This window comes from Colobus angolensis, unplaced genomic scaffold, assembly GCF_000951035.1.
Source record: "Colobus angolensis palliatus isolate OR3802 unplaced genomic scaffold, Cang.pa_1.0 Scaffold465, whole genome shotgun sequence".
Taxonomy (NCBI): domain Eukaryota; kingdom Metazoa; phylum Chordata; class Mammalia; order Primates; family Cercopithecidae; genus Colobus; species Colobus angolensis.
In genome coordinates, this window is record NW_012118099.1 from 146,871 (window position 1) to 168,314 (window position 21,444).

The 21,444-nt window shown below is 34.9% G+C and overlaps 1 protein-coding gene across 1 annotated transcript in view; it reads right to left on the minus strand.

Annotated features, from left to right (window-relative positions):
• The window catches only part of TMEM232 (transmembrane protein 232), a gene marked incomplete at its 3' end in the record, with an annotated part of 213,786 nt that overhangs the window by 134,797 nt on the left and 57,545 nt on the right, over window positions 1–21,444 (minus strand). The window contains exons 3-4 of the mRNA XM_011958287.1: window positions 9,692–9,726; window positions 9,218–9,354 (exon numbers count right to left, since the gene is read on the minus strand). Of these exons, the coding sequence (XP_011813677.1) occupies window positions 9,218–9,336 (119 nt within the window). The remainder of the gene's footprint in view (window positions 1–9,217; window positions 9,355–9,691; window positions 9,727–21,444) is intronic.

The window sequence follows — 21,444 nt, forward strand, 5'->3', positions numbered from 1 at the left end:
CATGTAACAAACCTGCACGCTATGCACATGTACCCTAGAACTTAAAGTATAATAATAATAATAAAAAGTTATAAAGACATGTAAAAAAAAAAAAGAAATAACTAAGCTTCTCAAGTGTAATGTCATCTCTTGTGAAATGTAATTATTAATCCCAAAGAGGGTTAATTGGTAGGCAGAGGCAACAATACCCAAATTTATGTATTTAACTACCAAAGATAGACAAACTGCCTGCATTATTTGGCTTAAAAAAAAAAAAAAAAAAAAAGAGCTTCAAAGTTTATCTTCGTCATTAGCCAATGAAAGTAAAAGTAAATGAGTCTGATAGATTCATCTTAAAACCATGCACATAAATTTCTTTTTGACAATGGGTTAATCTTCCACTGAAGCCATAACAAAAGGTTTGATGAAAGCAAGGACATCACTTCTTGGGGAAGGGCTCACCAGAAATGTAAGGCAACAATACTTCAAACAAGGAAATGGAATAGAACCCTAGACATGCTTATTTTCTTCCCATAATATGTGTTTTTGCCAGAGAACCCTGTATATCAGCTAGTTCGAGCAGAGATACAGGTGTTAGGAAAGAAGTCAAGTCTGAGTGACCAAAGTAGGTGTCAGTGGATAAATTAATAATAATAATAATTGTAGTATAGTTTCCTTTAGGATTATTTGCATAAAGTATGTAGTATCTTGCAAGATCCCCTCTTCCTAACCTCAGGAAGCCACATAGAAGGCTACCTTGGCATCTAGCAGAAAAAGAATGAGAATGGAAAAGAAAAAGAACTGTTGCTGAGAAGATTGGTCCTGACCCAGATTTACACCCTAGACAAACATAGATTGTTGGCCAAGAAAACTCAGGCAGTGAATTTAGTTTCAGTTGTCCCAAGCTGGTACAGTTACAGGTGCCTGGCAGAGAAGCTAATGCAAAGATTCTCTGGAGGAGGACGCATTTATCCTAGTTCTCAAAAAACATGCAGAAATATTTTCCATCCAAAGGAAAGTGAATAATGACAAGATACAAGGAAAAATATGGCAGAAATGAGAACAAGCAGAAACAACAAACCTACTAAGACTCCAGTCACTGAAATAATCAGACACATATTATAAATTTATCATGCTTATCCCACATACTTAAAAAGATCTGCAGAGAACCTGAAACGTTAAGTCTACATAACAGATTTGAGGAAAACTAAATAAATTAATAGAATGTAAGATATAATTTTTTAATTCAATGGATACATTTGAGAATGGGAAAATTAGTCACATGAAAGACAAATCACAGATCAGAATAAATTGTTCAAAATACAGTAGAAAGTGATAAAAATTTGGAAAATTGAGAAGAAAGAATAAAAGATGTAACAGATTTAATGAGATGATCCCATACACATATATTCAATAGTCTCAAAAGGAGAGAAAAGAAAAAATGTGGTTGTCAATGCAATATATGTATAAAAAATACCAAATAATTTTTCAGGAATGATGAAAGAAAGATACATCCACAGATTCAAAAAGTTCCATCAAATCTAAGTATTATAATTTTTAACATTATATTCTGACACATCAGTGTAAAACTGAAGAAAACAGAAGACAATAAGAAAGTTAGAATTGCCAGGTTTGGGGGAAGGAAGCCAAAATAATCTTAAAGAAATGACATTAAAATTTCAGCTAACTTCTCAACAGCAATAATGGAAACTGTAAGATAATGAAATGATACCAACAATGTTCTAGAGGAAAAAAAAAATAAAAGTGATAATTACTCAAAGATATTTTATGTTCAGTTTTAAACATTTTTCAAGAATAAGAATAAAAAATATATTCAGACAAATAAAAGATATATTCAGAGATTTTTGTTGTAGACAGTAAGGAAAATTCAAAATATCTTACAGCAGGCAAATGATAAACAAGTCCAGAAAGGAGGCCTAAGAAGAAAGAAGAGTTAAAAAGCAATGAAAATGGTAAACAGGAAATAAAAAGGAACACTGATTACTTAAAATGGTAATAAACTTTAGTGGAGATAAATTATAAAACACATAAGGTAGAATACCAGATAAAGTTTGAGAAAAAATATTATACTTTTTAAAATACAAACATACTTAGATTTACCTTTTGCTTTATTACTTTTTATTTTTCATGATTGTGGATACATAGTTGTACATATTTATGAGACATATGTGATATTTTGATACAAACATACAATATTTAATGATCAAATCAGGGTAAATTATAATATCCATCACCTCTAGCATTTATCATTTATTTGTGTTAGGAACATTGCAATATCACTTTTATAGTAATTTTGAAATATACAATAAATTGTTGTTAAGTATAGTCACCCTATTACGCTCTTAAACACTAGATCTTATTCCTTCTATTTAACTGTATGTTGTCCCCATTAACCAACCTCTCTTCTTCCCCACCTCTTCAACCTTCCCAGCTTCTGGTAGCCATCATTCTACTCCCTACCTTTATGAGATCAATTTATTTTAGCACACACATATGAGTGACAACAGCGGTATTTTTCTGTGCCTGAATCATTTTACTTAACATAATGTCTTCCTGTTCCACCAATGTTGTTGCAAGTGACAGGATTTGATTCTTTTATGGTTTAATAATATTCCATTGTGTACATATATCACATTTTCTTTATCGATTTATCATGCATGGAAACTTAGATTGATTCCACATCTTGGCTATTGTGACTAATGCTACAATTAATATGAGAGGACAGATATCTCTTTTATTGTTTCTTTTTTTGAGGTAGGGTCTTGCTCTGTGGCCCAGGCTGAAGTGCAGTGCTGCAGTCTTTGCTCACTGCAATCTCTACCTCCAGGTCTCAAGTAATCCCCCCACCTCAGCTTCCTGGGTAGCTGGGACTACAAGTGCACACCAATATGCCTGGCTGATTTTTTTTTTTTTTTTTGAGACAGAGTCTCTGCCGCCCAGGCTGGAGTGCAATGGCGCCATCTCGGCTCACTACAAGCTCCACCTCCTGGGTCAGTAGCTGGGACTACAGGCGCCTGCCACCACGTCCCGTTCATTTTTTGTATTTAGCTAATACGGGGTTTCACCGTGTTAGCTAGGATGGTCTCGATCTCCTGACCTCGTGATCCGCCCACCTCGGCCTCCCAAAGTGCTGGGATTACAGACATGAACCACGGCGCCCAGCCGCCTGGCTGATTTTTGTAATTTTTGTAGAGGCGGGTTTTGTCGTGTTACTCAGACTGATCTCAAACTCCTGGGCTCAAGCAATCCACTCAACTGGGCCTCCCAAAGTGCTGGGATAACGGGTGCCCAGCACACCACCATGCCCAGCCCAGATAGCTCTTTAATCTGCTAATTTCCCTTCTTTTGGACACATATCCCGCAGTGGGATTATGGGATGATATGACAATTCTATTTTTGGTTTTCTGAGGAACCTCCATACTGTTTTCCATAATAGTTATGCTAATTTACATTCCCACCAACCGTGTAGGAGCATTCCTCTTTCTCCATATCCTCACCAGCATCCATTACTGTCTTTCTAATAAACGCCAGTGTAGTTGGGGTGAGATAATATATCATTGTGGGTTTAGTTTACATTTCTCTGATGATTAGTGATTTTGAGAATTTTTTCATATATCTGTTGGCCATTTGTATGTCTTTTTTTTTTTTTTTTTTTTTGAGACAGAGTCTTGCTCTGTTGTCCAGGCTGGAGTGCAGTGGTGATCTCGGCTCACTGCAAGCTCCGCCTCCCGGGTTCACACCATTCTCCTGCCTCAGCCTCCCAAGTAGCTGGGACTACAGGCGCCCGCCACCACGCCCGGCTAATTTTTTGTATTTTTAGTAGAGATGGGGTTTCACGGTGTTCGCCAGGATGGTCTCTATCTCCTGACCTCATGATCTGCCCGCCTCGACCTCCCACAGTACTGGGATTACAGGTGTGAGCCACCGCGCCCAGCTTTTATGTCTTTTTTTGAGAAACGTCTACTCAGATCTGTTGCCCATATTTCAATTAGATGATTTGGTATATTGTTATTAGGGTGTTTGAGCTCTTTATATATTCTGGTTAATAGTCCCTTGTCAGTCAAATGTTTAGAATATTCCTTTTAAGTCAATATGAAGACAAAAATATTCAGAATTAATAAGGAAATTTAGCAATATTTGTGTGTGTAAAATCAATATATAAAAATTTACTTCTCTTTTCTGGTAAAAAAAAAAGTTAGAAAATACAAATTTTAGAAATCTATATATGCATATAATTTATAAATGGCATCAAAAATACTAAATACATAGAAATAAATCTAACAATGCCTCTGTGAACAATACTGCTATGAGAATGATGGATAATACCCATATGAAAAAAGAAGTAAAACTGTATTGAGAAAATTTTATAAATAACTAAATAAATGAAGAGATATACCATGTTTATAAAGTGGAATATGGTTATGATAAAGATGTTTTCTCCCCAAATTGATCTATAGATTCTGAAAAATCCAATTAAAAACTCCCTGCAATTTTTTGAAAAGAAAAATTACGACAAGCTGGTTTCAAAATTAATGTGCAAGATACCACTGAAGAAAAACAAGTTTGGAAAAATCTATCATATTGAATATTAAATGTTATTACCAAACCATAGTAATTAAGGCAGTGTGATGTTGGTGTGGCCATTAGACAAATGGGCCGGTGAAGCAGAATATAGAGCAGATAAGCATATCAATTACATGTGAACGCATGAGTTATACAATAATTGTACTACAGAAATAGTGGAGAAAGGATTTTTTCCTTTTGTGGTATTGATGAATTGACTATGCACATTTTAAAAAGAAAATCAGGCTTGTGTTTAATACTATTTATAAAAATTTCCACATAGATTACAGACATGAAAGAGAAAACAATAAGGTTTTTAGAAAATAATATACAAGACTATCTATATGCTCTTGTGGTTGGGAAAGATTTTTTTAACCAAAATACAGGAAAAAAAAAGGCTAATCCTAAAAGATTGAGGTATCTGATTTTATAAAAATTACTATGTTCTAGTCACTAAATTTTATATACATATCCTCTGACCCAGCAATTCCACTCATAAGTCTGTACATTAAGATGTATGTCATGGTGCCCATACAGCAATGTATGAAACATTGTTCATAATAACCATAAACTGAAAATAATTGAAATGTCCAAAATTAACAGAATTAATGGATAATTTGCAGTATGTTAATAAAATGCAACAGTGAAATGTAAAACAAGCAATAAAAATGATATAGCTACACTCAACAACATTAATGAATCTTAAAAACATAATAACTATAACAATTTTTAAGACTTCCATATAAGTAAAGGCACAACTAAAACAAAGTTAAAGGATAAGGCATACCTTGGGAGAATTTACAATAAATATTTAATAATACCAACATATTAATAAGAATAAGACAACACATAGAAGTAATTCTAACAGCAACAAACATAAAATGATAGTCACATAGTTATTAGGGAATCTTAAAAAATTCATTATAAGTGTCACTTTTGACCTATTATATTGTCAAAAATTAAGAAATCTAAGATAATACCCATATAAAAATAAAAACACTAAAACTGTATTGAGAAAATTTTTATAAATAAATAAATGAAGAGATATGCCATGTTTCTAAATTATAATATGGTTATGATAAAGATGTTAAGTCTCCCCAAACTGATCTGTTAGGTGTTGGTGAAGACAAGGGGAAGTGATACTCTCATACTCTTATAGACTGGGGAAGGAAATATGTGTCTGTGTGTGTGTATATACGTGTGTGTATGTGTATTTTTTTTTTCAGATACTTTTGGAGACCCATAGAAAGCACCAAGTAAATTTTTTAAAATAATAAATCAAAAATTATACTTAGCTGGGCACAATGGCTCACATCTATAACCCAGAATTTTTGGAGGCTGAGGGGTGAGGACCATTTGAGGTCAGGAGTTTGAAACTAGCCTCAGCAACGAAGCAAATTCCATCTCTACAAAAAAAAAACTTTTTTCTTTATCCAGGTATGGTTACATGTGCCTGTGATTCTAGCTACTCCAGAAGCTGAAGCAGGAGGTTCTCTTGAGCCCAGGAATTCGAGGTTGCAGTGAGCTATGATTGTGCCACTGCACTCCAGCCTGGGACATAGAGTAAGACCCTGTCTGTAAAAATAAAAACATAAAAAAAAAGAAACACTTGCACACATACACAAGGAGAAATATGCAATGATTTTCACTATGGCATTGATTTTGTTGTCAAAAATTTGGAAAATAATAAATAAGGAAAATATATTAGAATTTCTCAGCCATTAAAATGGAGAAAATACATAATTATCCATATGGGTTAAAGTTAAAATGTAGCATTTTTTAAAAAACTAAGTCACAGATAAATGTATTAGGTAGAATTACATTAATAAATGTGAAAAATACAATTTCATATTCATGTATATTAAAGTAGAAAAATGAACTGGAATGATATATGCCACAATTATTATAGTTGAAAGCATACAGGGTTAAACAGCTGAAACTGCAGTTCTTGAAGTATTCTTTATTCAAGAAAAGTATTTTAAACAAATGTAACAATATGTGTCTCAGGCTACTGGGGCTTCTATAACAAAACAGTGTAAACTGGGTGACTTAAACATTTTATTTCTTCATGTTCCAGAAGCTGGGAAATCCAAGATAGGGTGCCAGCATGGGCTGGTATTGGTTAGGGCTATGTTCTTGGCTTGCAGACAGTTGCCTTCTTGCTGCACCCTCACACAGAGGAGAGAGTAAGTGCTGGTAGCTCTTCCTTTTCTTGTAAAGACACTAATCCCATCATGAGAACTCCACCAGCATGACTTCATCTTTGCCCAACTACCTCCCAAAGGCCACACTTCCTAATACCATCAAATTGCGTTACAATTTCACTTTGTTAACTCCAGGGCTTTTCAAATTTGTTTAAATGAAGAACCTAAACCCCTCCTTTTTAGCATAATATCTATTTCTACCTGGTTTGCTATGAGATCATACTCTCTTCTTTGTGAATTGCAGTGGCTATAATACACATTAAGGTTGGGACTTCAACATATGAATTGTGTGGGGACACACACATTCAGCCCATAACAATACGCCAACATCTTAAATTCTATCGCATGTATGCCATTATACTTTTCTAACTTTTCAGCAAGTTCTTAAAACTTAAAAATCACGCACAATTTTTAAGAAATTGTAATCTATTAACAACACATTTTGATCTAGCAAGTTATTTTTCCTAATAAAAATTTGGACATTGAACAGAAATTAATAATACTTAAAACGTGTTCCATGAGTTCATTCTGATGAAGCAGGTTGTATAGGTAGTGGTGGCAAGGCTAGCTCTGTCTCTGTATTAGTCCATTCTCACACTGCTACAGAGATACCACTTGAGACTGGGCAATTTATAAACAAAAGAGGTTTAATTGACTCACAGTTCCGCATGGCTGGGGAGGCCTCAGGAGATTTACAATCATGGCAGAAGGGGAAGGGGAAGCAAGGCACCTCTTACATGGTGGCAGGAGAGAGTGCGAAGGAGGAAGCACCAGACACTTACCAAACAACCAGATTGCATGAGGACTCACTTACTAACATGAGAACAGCCAAGGGGAAATCCATCCCTGTGATCCAATCACCCCTCAACCAGGTCCCTCATTTGACACATAGGGATTATAATTCAAGATGATATTTGAATGGGGACAGAGCCAAACTGTATCAGTTCCCCTAATGCGGACTTATACTATACATGAACATATTTAAAACTGAGCCAGGCACAGTGGCTCATGCCTGTAATTCCAACATTTTGGGAGGAAAAGGAGTGCCGATCACTTGAGGCCAGGAGTTCAAGACCAGACTGGGCAACAAAGCATGACCCCATCTCCACAAAAAAAAAAAAAAAAAAAAAAATTAAAAATTGGCCAGCCATACTGGCTAAAATTTGGAGGCTGAGCAACTGGAGGATCACTTGAGCCCAGGATTATAGTAAGCTATAGGTTATAGTAAGGTTATAGTAAGCTATAATCACGCCACTGCACTCCAGCCTGGGTGACCCTGTCTCTAAAAATAAATAAATAAATAAATAAACAAACAAAAAAGTTGAGAACTTTTGGAGTAAAGAAAACAATTGCGGTTTGTTAAATTCAGGGCTTTTGAAATTTGTTTAAATGAAGAATCTAACCTGCTCCTTTCTAGCATAGCATCTATTACTATCTGGTAGGCTGAAAAAGATTATACTCCATTCTTGGTGAATTGTGGTATCCATAATACACCTTTGATATAATCAGTTTAATCATTGTATACTAATCTCTGTTTCAATTTTTTCTTATAAACATTTCTATTGTATTCTACTATTCAGATACATTTAATTGACTTGATTATTCTATATTATAAAGCATTTGCTATTTTCAATTTTTAAATTAATTAAAACTACTCTGAACATTTCAATACAAATTATTTTTCCACTGTTTACCTATATCCTACTAGTAACAGAATGATCTAGTCATGGTGTGTATATTTAGGTCCTGTTGCTTTTTATTTGTAGCATCCTTCACCATTTAGATGCACTGACCAGTTTTACATATTTCTTCAGTATATTATGTTTATATGACTAGTAGCAAAACCATTCAGTTTTTTAATGATATACTTTGAATTTTATTTTCTTCTCTGTAGGATTCTAGGTGGATAATAACTTTTCCTGCCACTTTTTTTACAGTATGGATCACTGTGGTATTGGGACAAGGATACCACAGAAAACAACTAGAAAAAGTACATTATTTGTGACTGTAAAGTTTTGTGAAAGTTCTTTTAACAAAGAATGAGTGCTCTTGCACTCCTTGTAGAAACTTTATCCCAAGGAAATAATTTGAAATATTTCAAAATAGAAAAACATTCTATTTTGTTTAAATTTGAAATATCAAAGATCTTAGAACTAAATAGAATGCTTCATGATACAGGAGTTATCAAATATTTTCTCATGCAATCTATGCATTATTATGACAAATTAAGAAAATATATGAGAAGAGATAATTATTTCAAACAAAAAGTATAGAATTCAAAATTTTAGAAAGCATATAATTATAATAAATAAGGCTATTAAAAAACAGTAAACTTTAAAATTTTAATCTTTGGTTAGAGAACTATGGGTGAATTTTTATTTTTCACAGTTTTCCACATTTTCTCAATTCTCTACAATACATATGGGTCCTATAATTATTTTCTAGCTTACCTTGATTTATGACTCCTTTCTCCACTTAAATGTTGAAAATTTAATTTCCAGAGCTCTTCATGATAAGGTGAAGATATGCCTCCATATGTATTAATCATAGGTGATTTGTTAACAGGCATATTCACCAATCATAAATTCTAAAAGGAATATTAAATGTATGTTAGCATACAAATGTACTCATAGTAGCAAACAATATGTTATGCAAATTCATTATTTTTGGAAAAGAATAGCAAGAACTAAAGTTAGGCTTAAGAATAATTCTACACTAAGGAAGAATTTAAATAAGTAAACTATAAGGATATTATGGAAATAAGTACAAAAAGTTACTATTATAAGTGTATCCATCCATATATCTAGTCTTTATTATGTTTTGGCAGTTTCATCAGCAAAATCATTGAAAGAGCAGCATGGCACGGTAGCTAAGAGAATAGGCTATACAACCAGACTAAGGGCTCTGTGCCGCAGTTTCCTCACTTACAAAATGAGAATAGTATTTCCTCATAGAGTTCCTGTGAGAAATAAATAGTTCAATATATGTAAATTTCTTAGAATGAGCCTAGTATATAGGAAACTTTATGTAATCACTTGTGATCATATCACTGTTGTCTGTTCTTTAAAGTTTCTTGTAAACTCCTTTTCATGTCTCCTGTCTTTTTGTCATTTAGATAGTGCTTTCTCTGCTTGTTTTTTACACCCAGAAATTTTTTCCTTTTGATTCATATCTGAGTATATTCTATGAGTGTATAACCAAAACTAAGACATCCTGTTTGTGTTTAGTGGAGTTTTAGTCAGCAAAATGAAGTAATGAAATGGGTAGCCATATCTATACTGCATTTGTTGTCTTTCATTTTTTAAATAGCTACATTTAAAAATTGATCATTAGATCAGTCAAAGTTTTGGTAGGAAATGCAGGGCACACTCAAATAGGGTACCTGAATGAAGGAATTATTTCCAAAGACATGGGCAGAGCTACAAAACAAGATGGTTGTGTTCTCAGGGACAGAACAAAATAAACTGTTATCACTCTTAGGGCTGAAGAGGAAGATAGACCAAGACAGAATAACTATTGAGGAGATGGGCTTAATAAAAAGCTTTGGCCTTTAAGACAGAAATGCAGCCAAACTGTGGTAGCTCCCTAAGAGGGAGCCTGGAGGATAGAAACTCCAGTCTCAGTCTCCTTGCATGCTCCACTTTAGTCATCTGCCTGTGCTACCCATTTGCCAAACCAAACTAGAAGCCAGAAAGTACAGGGGCAAAGTGAAGAAGAATGGGAAGCAGATCTGAGCGGCAATGGGAAAATATCCAGCAAAAGATAGGTCATAGACACAAAATGTCATTGTCTATTGCTATTGGTGTATAGCAAGATCTGCTTCTAATAATCCACATTCATCAGAATGTAAAACAAATGGGTTTTTTTAAGTCAGCAGCTGTGCTGAGCTATATACAGTAGTGCCATCCAAACTGGGTCTAACTTTAATGTAAAACAAAAGTTATTCCCAAGCAGGATTAATATTTTCAGACATTTATTTTTCTTTAACAGCTAACAAAATCACACTGGGCATATCTACTTTAAAATCCACTCAGGAAAATAACAAATTCATATTATCAATAAAAATGCATCATAAGGTACAGCTAAGCACATGCAGCCTAAAAGAACAATACTCAATAAGTAGGAATTGCAAAGGGAGATAATTTGATAAATCTAGTAACAAATTTTGCAAATTTGACAAGTGCTTATTGTCAATTATAAAAAATTATGAAGGTAAGGTGTTTAACTAAAGATAAATTATGAAAAATTATGAAGATGTTTCTTTTAAGGAAAAGAAAACATCTTCAAAAGAAGACCAAAAGAAACTCATGAGGCTATAAAAGCAAGCCCACCAAAGACTTCATGACTAAAACACCAAAAGCTATGAACAGACACCTCTCAAAAGAAGACATATATGAGGCCAACAAACATATGAAAAAAAGCTCATCATCGTCGGTCATTAGAGAAATGCAAATCAAAACCCCAATGAGATACCATCTCATGCCAGTTAGAATGGTGATCATTAAAAAGTCAGGAAACAACAGATGCTGGAGAGGATGTGGAGAAATAGGAATGCTTTTACACTGTTGGTGGAAGTGTAAATTAGCTCAACCATTGTGGAACACAGTGTGGCGATTCCTCAAGGATTTAGAACCAGAAATACCATTGGACCCAGCCATCCCATTACTGGGTATATACCTAAAGGATTATAAATCATTCTACTAAAAAGACACACATACACGTATGTTTATTGCAGCACTATTCACAATAGCAAAGACTTGGAACCGACCCAAACCGACCCCATCAATGATAGATTGGATAAAGAAAATGTGACACATATACACCATGGAATACCACGCAGACATAAAAAGGATGAGTTCATGTCCTTTGCAGGGATATGAATGAAGCTGGAAACCATCATTCTCAGCAAACTAACACAGGAACAGAATCAAACACCGCATGTTCTCACTCGTAAATGAGAGTTGAACACTGAGAACACATGGATACAGGGAGGGGAACATCACACACCAAGGTCAGTCACGGGGTGGGGGGCAAGGGGGGGATAGCATTAGGAGAAATACCTAATGTAGACGATGGGTTGATGGGTGCAGCAAATCACCATGGCATGTATATACCTATGTTAACAAACCTGCATGTTCTGCACATGTATCCCAAAACTTAAAGTACAATAAAAACACAAAACATTGCATATATCAGAAATATCTAGAAATACAAATTTGTGTTAGACATACTCTTAGATAAATTAGTTTAAAGAGTTTAATACCAAATGAATGTAAAAGAAAAAAATACAGGCCATCAAGAAAGAAAAAAAGAAATTGAAGGGAAATTGAAGGCTAAAACTGGTTTTCATGTACATTATGTTAGGCAAATTGACCTGTAGCTTTTGGCTGTTTCCTGAGATATTTCACAGAGTTGGTTATAATTAATCATATTTTTGATTTTCAAGAAGTTAGAAACTATTTCAAATATTATCTTTTAATCACTGAACTTGCTGTCCAAAGATTCCTCACATCTGCTGCTAATAGTGGTAGATATTTGCACTTTCTGATCAACATGCAAGTTCCACAATGCCCTGTTAAAGAAACTTCTCCAGTGGGATGGAGTAAAAACATCAAAAACATAAGTTTCTAAATACTTACTCTAAATTTCTGGCTTATTTTAGCAGTACTGGTAAAAGTATTTAGCCAACACAAGTTTGTAAACCACTATTTGAGTAGTGTTGTGATATACAAGAGAGACAATTTGTGCCCTCTAATACATTTTATTACTTAGGATTGCTTTTGATTAAGAGTAATGGGAAAAAATAGCCAACTTCAAATTTCCAAAAAGAAAAAAAGTTAATGCCTCCAGAAATATTTTGCATAGAGATGTTGGAATTAAATTCTCAGTAAAGTAAATAAACAAATAAACAAAAAGTTTCAAAATAACCCTCCCTCCCCCCAAAAATAAAAATATAGAATCTGAAAATGTCATCAACTTTCAGGAAAATATTAGTTCTTTTCTAAAGATATTCTTCATCAAATTCCCAGTACATCCCAAAGCTTGGAGCTATCAACAAGAGAATTTAGTAAATAATACTATATTTAGTAAATAATAATAGCAATAACTATTATTATTGTTATTGCATGTACAACAGGGCCACATTGCATTGTGCATTATTTTAAGATTTGTTTTCGAACTCCAACACAAACTACAAAATATCTGAGAAAATGTAAGCATTTAATATTTACATGTTATTTTGCAATTATTCTAATTTACATCAAGTCTGTTTCTTAACCCACTTTTAACATAATTAGCTAAACTAGCAAAGTAAAAAATCATCATTTTATTCTAATTTAATGATGACAAAATAAACTTTACTAGACCTTTCTTGGTCAAGAAAAAACAATAATCAAGAAGCAGGAATGTGAAAAGGAGTTAATTTGATAAATGTAGTAATAAATGTAAGTTTGACAAGTATTTACTGTGAATCACATAAAATTATGAAGGTAAAAATGTTTAACTTGCATGAATGTGAAAAAGTAAGGAAGCAAATAATAATGATGTTATTCCAAAGAAATAAGAAACCAAGAATTTCTACTAGTCTTTTACATATTGAGTTTGATTTTTGAGGTGCTAAAACCAAAGTATGTTATTTCTGAATATGTATGTCTAATGAAGCAACAAATATCACCTTTTAAATGTCATTTATGTAAACCATAAAGAAGTTCAAACTAAAAAATATTTGAAAGTATTACAAGAACCTGGAAAGTATTAATATTTCATCTGTTGGCTGTAGCCAACAGCACTTTGTATTGCTAAGACTAAAAAAGTATAGTTAATTGACAAACAAGAGTCACAGACTGCATCAGAGATTTCCAATGAATCTTTGCCATGTATTCAGCACTGGTCGACCACATAGTGCAATGTACTCAGCACTGGTTGACAATATGGAGACAAACTTAGAGAACAAATAAATCTAGTAAACTATTTTTCATTGCAACTTAAGAAATGCACAGACGTTGCAAACTGCAGCAATTGCTTTACCACAAGTGCAATTTGGACATATTAGTGACATAAAGGTAGAACTGTTGGATTAGCACCATTATTTACAAATATAATTAGCTCTGAATGGAATAAAACTAGAAAAGCTTGCATTTGTTATTATTATTTTATTTATGTATTTATTTTGAGACAGAGTCTCGCTCTGTCACCCAGGCTGGATGGAGTGTAGTGGTGCCATCTCAGCTCACTGTAACCTCCACCTCACAGGTTCAAGCGATTCTCTGCCTCAGCCTCCCAGGTAGCTGGGATTACAGGCGAATGCCACTATGCCCGGTTAGTTTTTGTATTTTTAGTAGAGACTGGGTTTCACTATGTTGGTCAGGCTGGTCTCAACCTCCTGACCTCAAGTGATCTGCCTGCCTCAGCCTCCCAAAGAGCCGGGATTACAGGCATGAGCCATCGTGCCTGGCCTTAAAAATTCTTACAAGTAAGCTTTGAGTAGGACCGCTGCAATGGTATGTAATCACTTGGAGTAGTTTTTCAAATGGAGGAGTTTACAATAGAAACCTAAAAGCTGGGAAATACTGACTCCAGCCAAATAACGAAAATGACAAGATTAAAATAGAAGAAAAACAGGGACTTCATTTCTACAACTACATGGAGCTGTATTCTGCCAACCACCTGGATGATCTCAGAAGTACAGTCTTTACCAGAGCCTCCAGGTAACAGACTAGCTCAGCTGGCCCCTTTTCCCCACCCCCAGCATTACTGAGCAAATGTTAGTGACAAACAAGAATTGTATATATTTATGTCGTATAATGTGATGTTTTCAGACATGCATACATTGTGAAATGATTACCACAATCAGGCTAATTAATATCTCCATTACTTCACAGTTTTCTTTGTGTGTAGTGAGAATATTTAAGGTTGACCCTCTGAGCCACTTTCACGTATGTATTAACTATAGTCACCATGCTGTACAACAGATCTCCAGAATGTATTGATGCTAACTGAAACTTGTTACTCTTTGACCAACATCCCCCATTTCTACCTCCCACTCCTAGCTGTTGGCAACCATCATTCTACTCTCTGCTTCTATGAGTTTGATAGTTTTAGATTCTGTATATAAGTGAAAACATGGCATACTTGTCTTTCCATGTTGGGCTTATTTCACTTAGCATAATGTCCTCCAAGTTCATCCATGTCGTCTCAAATGACAGAATTTCCTTCTTTTTAAAGGCTAAATTATATACCAGTATGTATATATACCACATTTTTGTTATGCATTCATCCATCAATGGACACTTAGGTTAATTTTATATCTTGGCTATTGTGAATAGTGCTGCAATGAACATGAGAGTGCAGATGTCTCTTTGATACGCTGATTTCATTTCCTTTGAATATATGTCCAGTAGTGGGATGGTTGGTTCCTATGGTAGTTCTATTTTCAATTTTTTTTTAGGAACCTCTACAATGGTTATACTAATTTACATTGACATCAGTAGCGTACAGGATTCCCTTTTCTTCACATCCTTACCAACACTTGTTAGTGTCATCTTTTTTTTTTTTTTTTTTTTTTTTTAAAGACAGGATCTCACATAAGTAAGCCCCGCGATCTTGGGACTCACTGCAATCTGCAACTTCCTCCTCCTGGGCTTAAGCGATCCTCCCACTTTGGTCGCTCAAGTAGCTGGGACTACAGGTGTGAGCCACCATACCCATCTAATGTTTGTATGTATGTATGTATGCAAGCAGGTATGTATGTATGTATGTATGTATGTATGCATTTATTTGTTTTGTAGAGATAGGGTTTCACTATGTTGCCCAGGCTAGTCTCAAACGCCTGAGCTCAAGAGATCCACCCACTGCAGCCTCCCAAGAAGCTAGGATTATGGGAGTAAGCCACCACGCTGGACCCTTCATCTTTTTATCTTTTATTTAAATAGATGGAGTTTCACTCTGTCACCCAGGCTGGAGTGTAGTGGAGTGATCTCGGCTCACCGCAACCTCCACCTCCCGGGTTCAAGCGATTCTTCTGCCTCAGTCTCCCGAGTAGCTGGGATTACAGGCGCCCGCCACCATACCAGGCTAATATTTTGTATCTTTTAGTAGAGACAAGGTTTCACCATGTTGGTCAGGCTGGTCTTGAACTCCTGAACTCAGGTGGTCTGCCTGCCTCAGCCTCCCAAAATGCTGGGATTATAGGTGTGAGCCACTGCACCCGGCCTCATCTCTTGTGTAATAGCCATTCTAATAGATATAAGGTGATATCTCATTGTGGTCTCAATTTGCATTTATCTGATGATTAGTGATGCCGAGCATCTTTTCTTATATCCTATTGGCCATTTGTATGTCTTCTTTTGAGAAATGTCTATCCAGGTTCTATATTCACTTTTTTTAATTGTCTGTTTTTTTTTCTATTGAGTTGTTTGAGTCCCTTAAATATATTGGATATTAACCTTCTTTTGGATGTGTGGTATGCAAACATTGTTTTCCATCTGCTATCTTAGTTTCAATTTGTGAGACATCGAGCAGAGAACCCAGCTGAATCTACATGGATTTGTGACCAAAAGAAATGTGAGATAGTAAATGAATATTATTTTAAACCTTTTAAGTTGTAATTTGTTTTAGTTACAATAGAAAACTAAAACAAGATATCCCGTAATTTAGTAATTATCATTGAAGTGGGTGATAATCTTTATATTGCAGTCTGTAAAAAGTTATCACTAAGCATCGTATTACTTGATGGAATGTTTAGATTTTATTTTCTAAAGAAGATTCACACATAAGGAGTTCATGAATTGGGTATTGTGTAATAGGAGAACTTATAGGAACTGGCTGCTGGTAAAAAGTTTGACATTAAATTTTGAAAATACAGCATAACTTTGTAGGCAAAAAATTTAACATTCTTAAATTGATGAAATTTGAAAAAAAATTCTTGTTCGATTCCCATCATACTTAGGTGAGACTCATTTTTCTACTGTGAATATTATTCAAACAAAATACAGAAACAGTGGAGAGATACATTAGTTCATGCAAAGAATGGTACCGAAATTCAATCCAAATTGGATAAAATTAAGAAGCATCAGAAAGATCACTGGTCACAATAAAAATTTCGATATTGATATACCTAATGTGTGTTCCCTATGTGCACATGGGTTGTTTTCTTGTTTGTTTAAAGACTTTATTTATTTATTGAGAGATGGAGTGTCACTCTGTCGCCCAGGCTGGAGTGTGATGGTGCAGTCTTGGTCCACTGCAACCTCCACCTCCCAGGTTCAAGCGATTCTCCTGCCTGAGCCACCTGAGTAGCTGGGATTACAGGCACCCACCACCACACCCAGCTAATTTTTGCATTTTAAGTAGAGATGGGGTTTCACCATGTTGCCCAGGATGGTCTCGAACTCCTGACCTCAGGTGATTCACCAGCCTCAGCCTCCCAAAACATTGGGATTACAGGCATGAGCCACCATGCCCAGCCTGACTTAATTTTTTTTTTTTAGAGCAGTTTTAGAGCAAAATTAGAAAGCATAGAAATTTCCCATATACCTCCTACTCCTATATATGTGCAGCCTGTCCTATTATCAACATCTGGACCATTATAACATCAGAATGGTACATGTGTTATAACTGATGAATCTACATCAACACATCATAATTACCCTAAGTTCATAGTTTCCATTAGGGTTCACTCTTGGTGTTGTACATTCTATGGGTTTGGACAAATGTAAAATGTCATGTATGCATTATACTATTGTACAGAGTGTTTTTGATGCCTTAAAAATCCTCTATGCTCTGTCTATTCATTAGCCCCACCACCCCGATCCCCCACCACGCCTGGCAACTAGTTTTTTCACTGTCTATAGTTTTGTCTTTTCCAGAACGTCTTATAGTTTGAATTTAACACTATGTAGCCTTTTCAGATTGGCTTCTTTCATTTAGTGATACGCATTTAAGGTTCCTCCGTGTCTTTTTATGACTTAAGAGCATATTCATTTTTACTGTTAAATAATACTCTACCATATTGATGTACCACTGTTTTCTATTTATCTACTGAAGGACATCTTAGTTGATTTCAAGTTTTAAGAATTATAAAGCTGCCAAAATATTCATGTGCAGGTTTTTCTCTGGACTTACGTTTTCAACCCCTCTTGGTAAGCAACAAGTAGCATGATTGCTGTATCTTACGGTAAGAGTATGTTTAGCTTTGTAAGAAACCACCAAATTGTCTTCCAAAGTGGCTGTACCATTTTTTATTCCCACCAGCATCAAATAAGAGCCCCTGTTGTTCCATGTCCTTGCCAGGATGTAGTGTCGTCAGTGTTCTGACTTTTGGTCATTCTAATAGGGTGTGTGGTGTCTCATTATTGCTTTAATTTGCATTTATCTGATGACTTATGATATAGAGTATCTTTTCACATGCTTATTTGCCATCTATATTTCATCTTTGTTGAGGTGCTGTTTTCGGTCCATTTTTAATCATGTTGTTTGTTTTTTTTTCTTTTCAAGTTTGTAAGAGTTCTTTGTATATTTTGAATAACATATTTTATCAAATGAGTCTTTTGCAAATGATTCCTCACAGTCTGTGCCTGCCTTCTCATTTTATTGGGATCATCTTTAACAGGACAGAAGTTTGAAATTTAATGAAGTACATGTTATCAATTATTTTTTTCATAGATCATGTATTTGGTGTCATATCTAAAAAGTCATCATTATATTCCAAGTCATCTAGATTTTTATCTGCATATAGGTTTTTAATATATGAAATTACTCTTTCACTAATATCTCTGTTTTGTTATGATTAAGGAATGACAACAAGTTATGAGCATATTTATCTCCATATTAGTTACATGTATTTTCACTCAATAATATACATAATTTTGTAATTGTTTTCCTTTCCCCTGTGTTATATTTGTTTTGATTATATTTACTCAAAAGCAACTTTATGTCTATTGATTCGAATTATTTACATTTGGTTTTGGGGTGTCTTTATTTTTCATTTTATGGTAATTATCTTTCATTTTAATTTTTCCATGACAATTTGGAAGTTTTAAAATTGGTACTTTACAGAGAGTTGGAAAAGCATTTTTCAAAAGTAATCTATATGCCTGCTGATTCCTTATATCCTAACTCCAGACCTATTACATTTAGTCTCTGGAGTTGTCCAGGAATGCGTGTTTGTCTTGTTTTGTTTTAAGCTCCCCAGGTGAGTTTAATATGCAACCTGAGTCCTGGTGCAGTGGCTCACGCCTGTAATCCCAGCACTTTGGGAGCCCGAGACAGGAGGATCATCTGAGGTAGGGAGTTCAAGGCCAGCCTGGCCAACATGGTGAAACCCTGTCTCTACTAAAAATAGAAAATTAGCTGGGTGTGGTGGCACATGCCTGTAATTCCAGCTACTCAGGAGGCTGAGGCACGAGAATTGCTTGAACCTGGGAGGCGGAGGCTGCGGTGAGCCGATGTTGTGCCACTGCACTCCAGCCTAGGCAGCAGAGTGAGACTCTGTCTCAGAAAAAAAAATGCAACCTGAGTAGCTTAAAGTAATTGTATAACAAAATCAGAGCTTTGACGTAAATACGAAAAATATAAGGTTTGCAGAGATGTAGGAAATAGAATCATCTTTTTCTTGGTCTTCTTTTATTTTGCCCTTTAGCTTTTGTCAAGTACAATCCCTTACTCTAACATAAACATTTTTCTATTATTGAGTAAAACCATATTCTAAAGCAAAAAACCTTCTCTAAAAAGAAGCTACCTTAAAATTTAAACATTTATCATAGGATGAGCAGGCTAGATATGTCTTTTTTTTTCTTTTTTGAAAAAAACGGAAAATAATTAGAATCAGAAAATTTGTGTTAAGATAACTGCACTGACGTTAACATGTTTTTCATATTTGAGGAAGGGGGTTCAGCAGACAACAGGAGTTAGGGAAGGAGGGGAAAAGAAAGTAAAATCACCCAAAGAGGTTTTAAATTAACTCATCTAATCTGATTTTCCTTAAAGGAGAGAGGAAAAGTGGGTATGGGTAGGGGTGGAGAAGAATTTGCAAAGAGAAAGGAGGAAGAAAAGGGGTAAAGAGAGAGGGAAAAGAGAAGGGCAAGGGCAAAGCGAAATGGAGATTGTTTCATACTATATACGATGACACTCCAACACCAGGATTCTGCCAGTACCAACCTAGACTCTCTAAGAGCCTCAGCAGAGAGGCTGAGGAGGAAGGAAACATGCAGTTCATAAAGGCCAGGGGAGGTAGTTCTGCATGGGCTCACTGGTTGAAAACCACTTGTATACGACAATTTCTCAGGCGGTATTGATAACCATAAAACACTAGAAATTTGGCCGAGGGGTGAGACTCCCAGTGATGGGAGTCCCATTCCAAGGACTAATCGAAGACCAGGGAGGAATGTAAACAGCCACATCTGTATCTTCTATGGCAATTGCTTCCAGGAGGAGCAGGGCAGCAGGAAGGTGGGCAGGAATGCTAGGTACTTGCCTTCTGGATCCCTCCTCCCTAATTATTCAATAAGCGCTCCCTACTTGTTCAAGTATCAGTTTCTCATTTGTAAAACAGAAATGATAATATCTAAGCAGAGTTGCCTGAAGATTAAGCAAGATAAAATATTTCACATATTGTAGGGTGTCAGTAAATGATAGTCACTTAATAGCTGAGCGTGCAAGAGAGATTAAATATCTATCTTCATCCAAAAAAGGGGGGATTGTGTTATTCATTGTTAGACCTAAATTCTCAAAGAGACTTCAAAGTAGAGTGGACTATATAAATGGTTGAGAACCATTTACCAGAATAGTTGAGCAAAAACAAGTTACAGTTACAAGTTCAAGTGGAGTTGAATAATAGAACTTGGTCAAAAATGCTAATCAGTAATGGAGTTCAAACATTCAGCTTCTAAAATGCTATTTGCTAAAAAGAGAGTCTTAAACCATCTATTAAAACCTACTGCAGAAATAATTCATAACATTTCATTCCTTCTCAGGACAGTTATATGCATACAGCATGTTGACTTGTTTGGACAAAAAGGAGCCAATAGCAGCATATTTCATGATATTTCATAGTCGTTAGTAACTCCCAGACCATTTTACAACAGAAATAAAAAAATAAAATGAAGCTAAAAGTTTTAACTTCTTCCGCTATTAAGACACTTTTTTTTACTTTGCAGGAAAATCACAATTAAATGTAAAGAAACTAAAATGAACTTGTTAAATTGGATTCTTTCACTTTTACATCATGGTCAAGAAGTAGCTATAATTTGTACTAAATCAGCAAAACATGATGTAAAAGTAAAAATTAGCTTTAAGTAAATTAAAATTATTCTTAAGATTAAAATATCCTTTTATTTTCTACAGTCCCAAAACACAAAGTACTCACTGAATTTGTGGATAGAAATTGAAATAAAATGTTAAGCGAATAAAAATTATCTGAATGACTGAATTGCTCTCCTTTTAAAATAAGCAAAATCTTTCCCAAATAATGAAATGAAAGGTAAAAAAAAAAAACAATTATTTTAGACACCAACTATTTCTAGGACCCAGCTCTCTGCTTGCTCTAATGTTCTTGGCTTATAAAGCAACCCACCATGGAAGATGGTCTAAAGTAGCTGCCACATTTTCTCTATCACTTCCCAGGGGTAAATTCTGATAATTTAAATAGATTTCAAAGATTTACCTAGCATATTTATCTGAA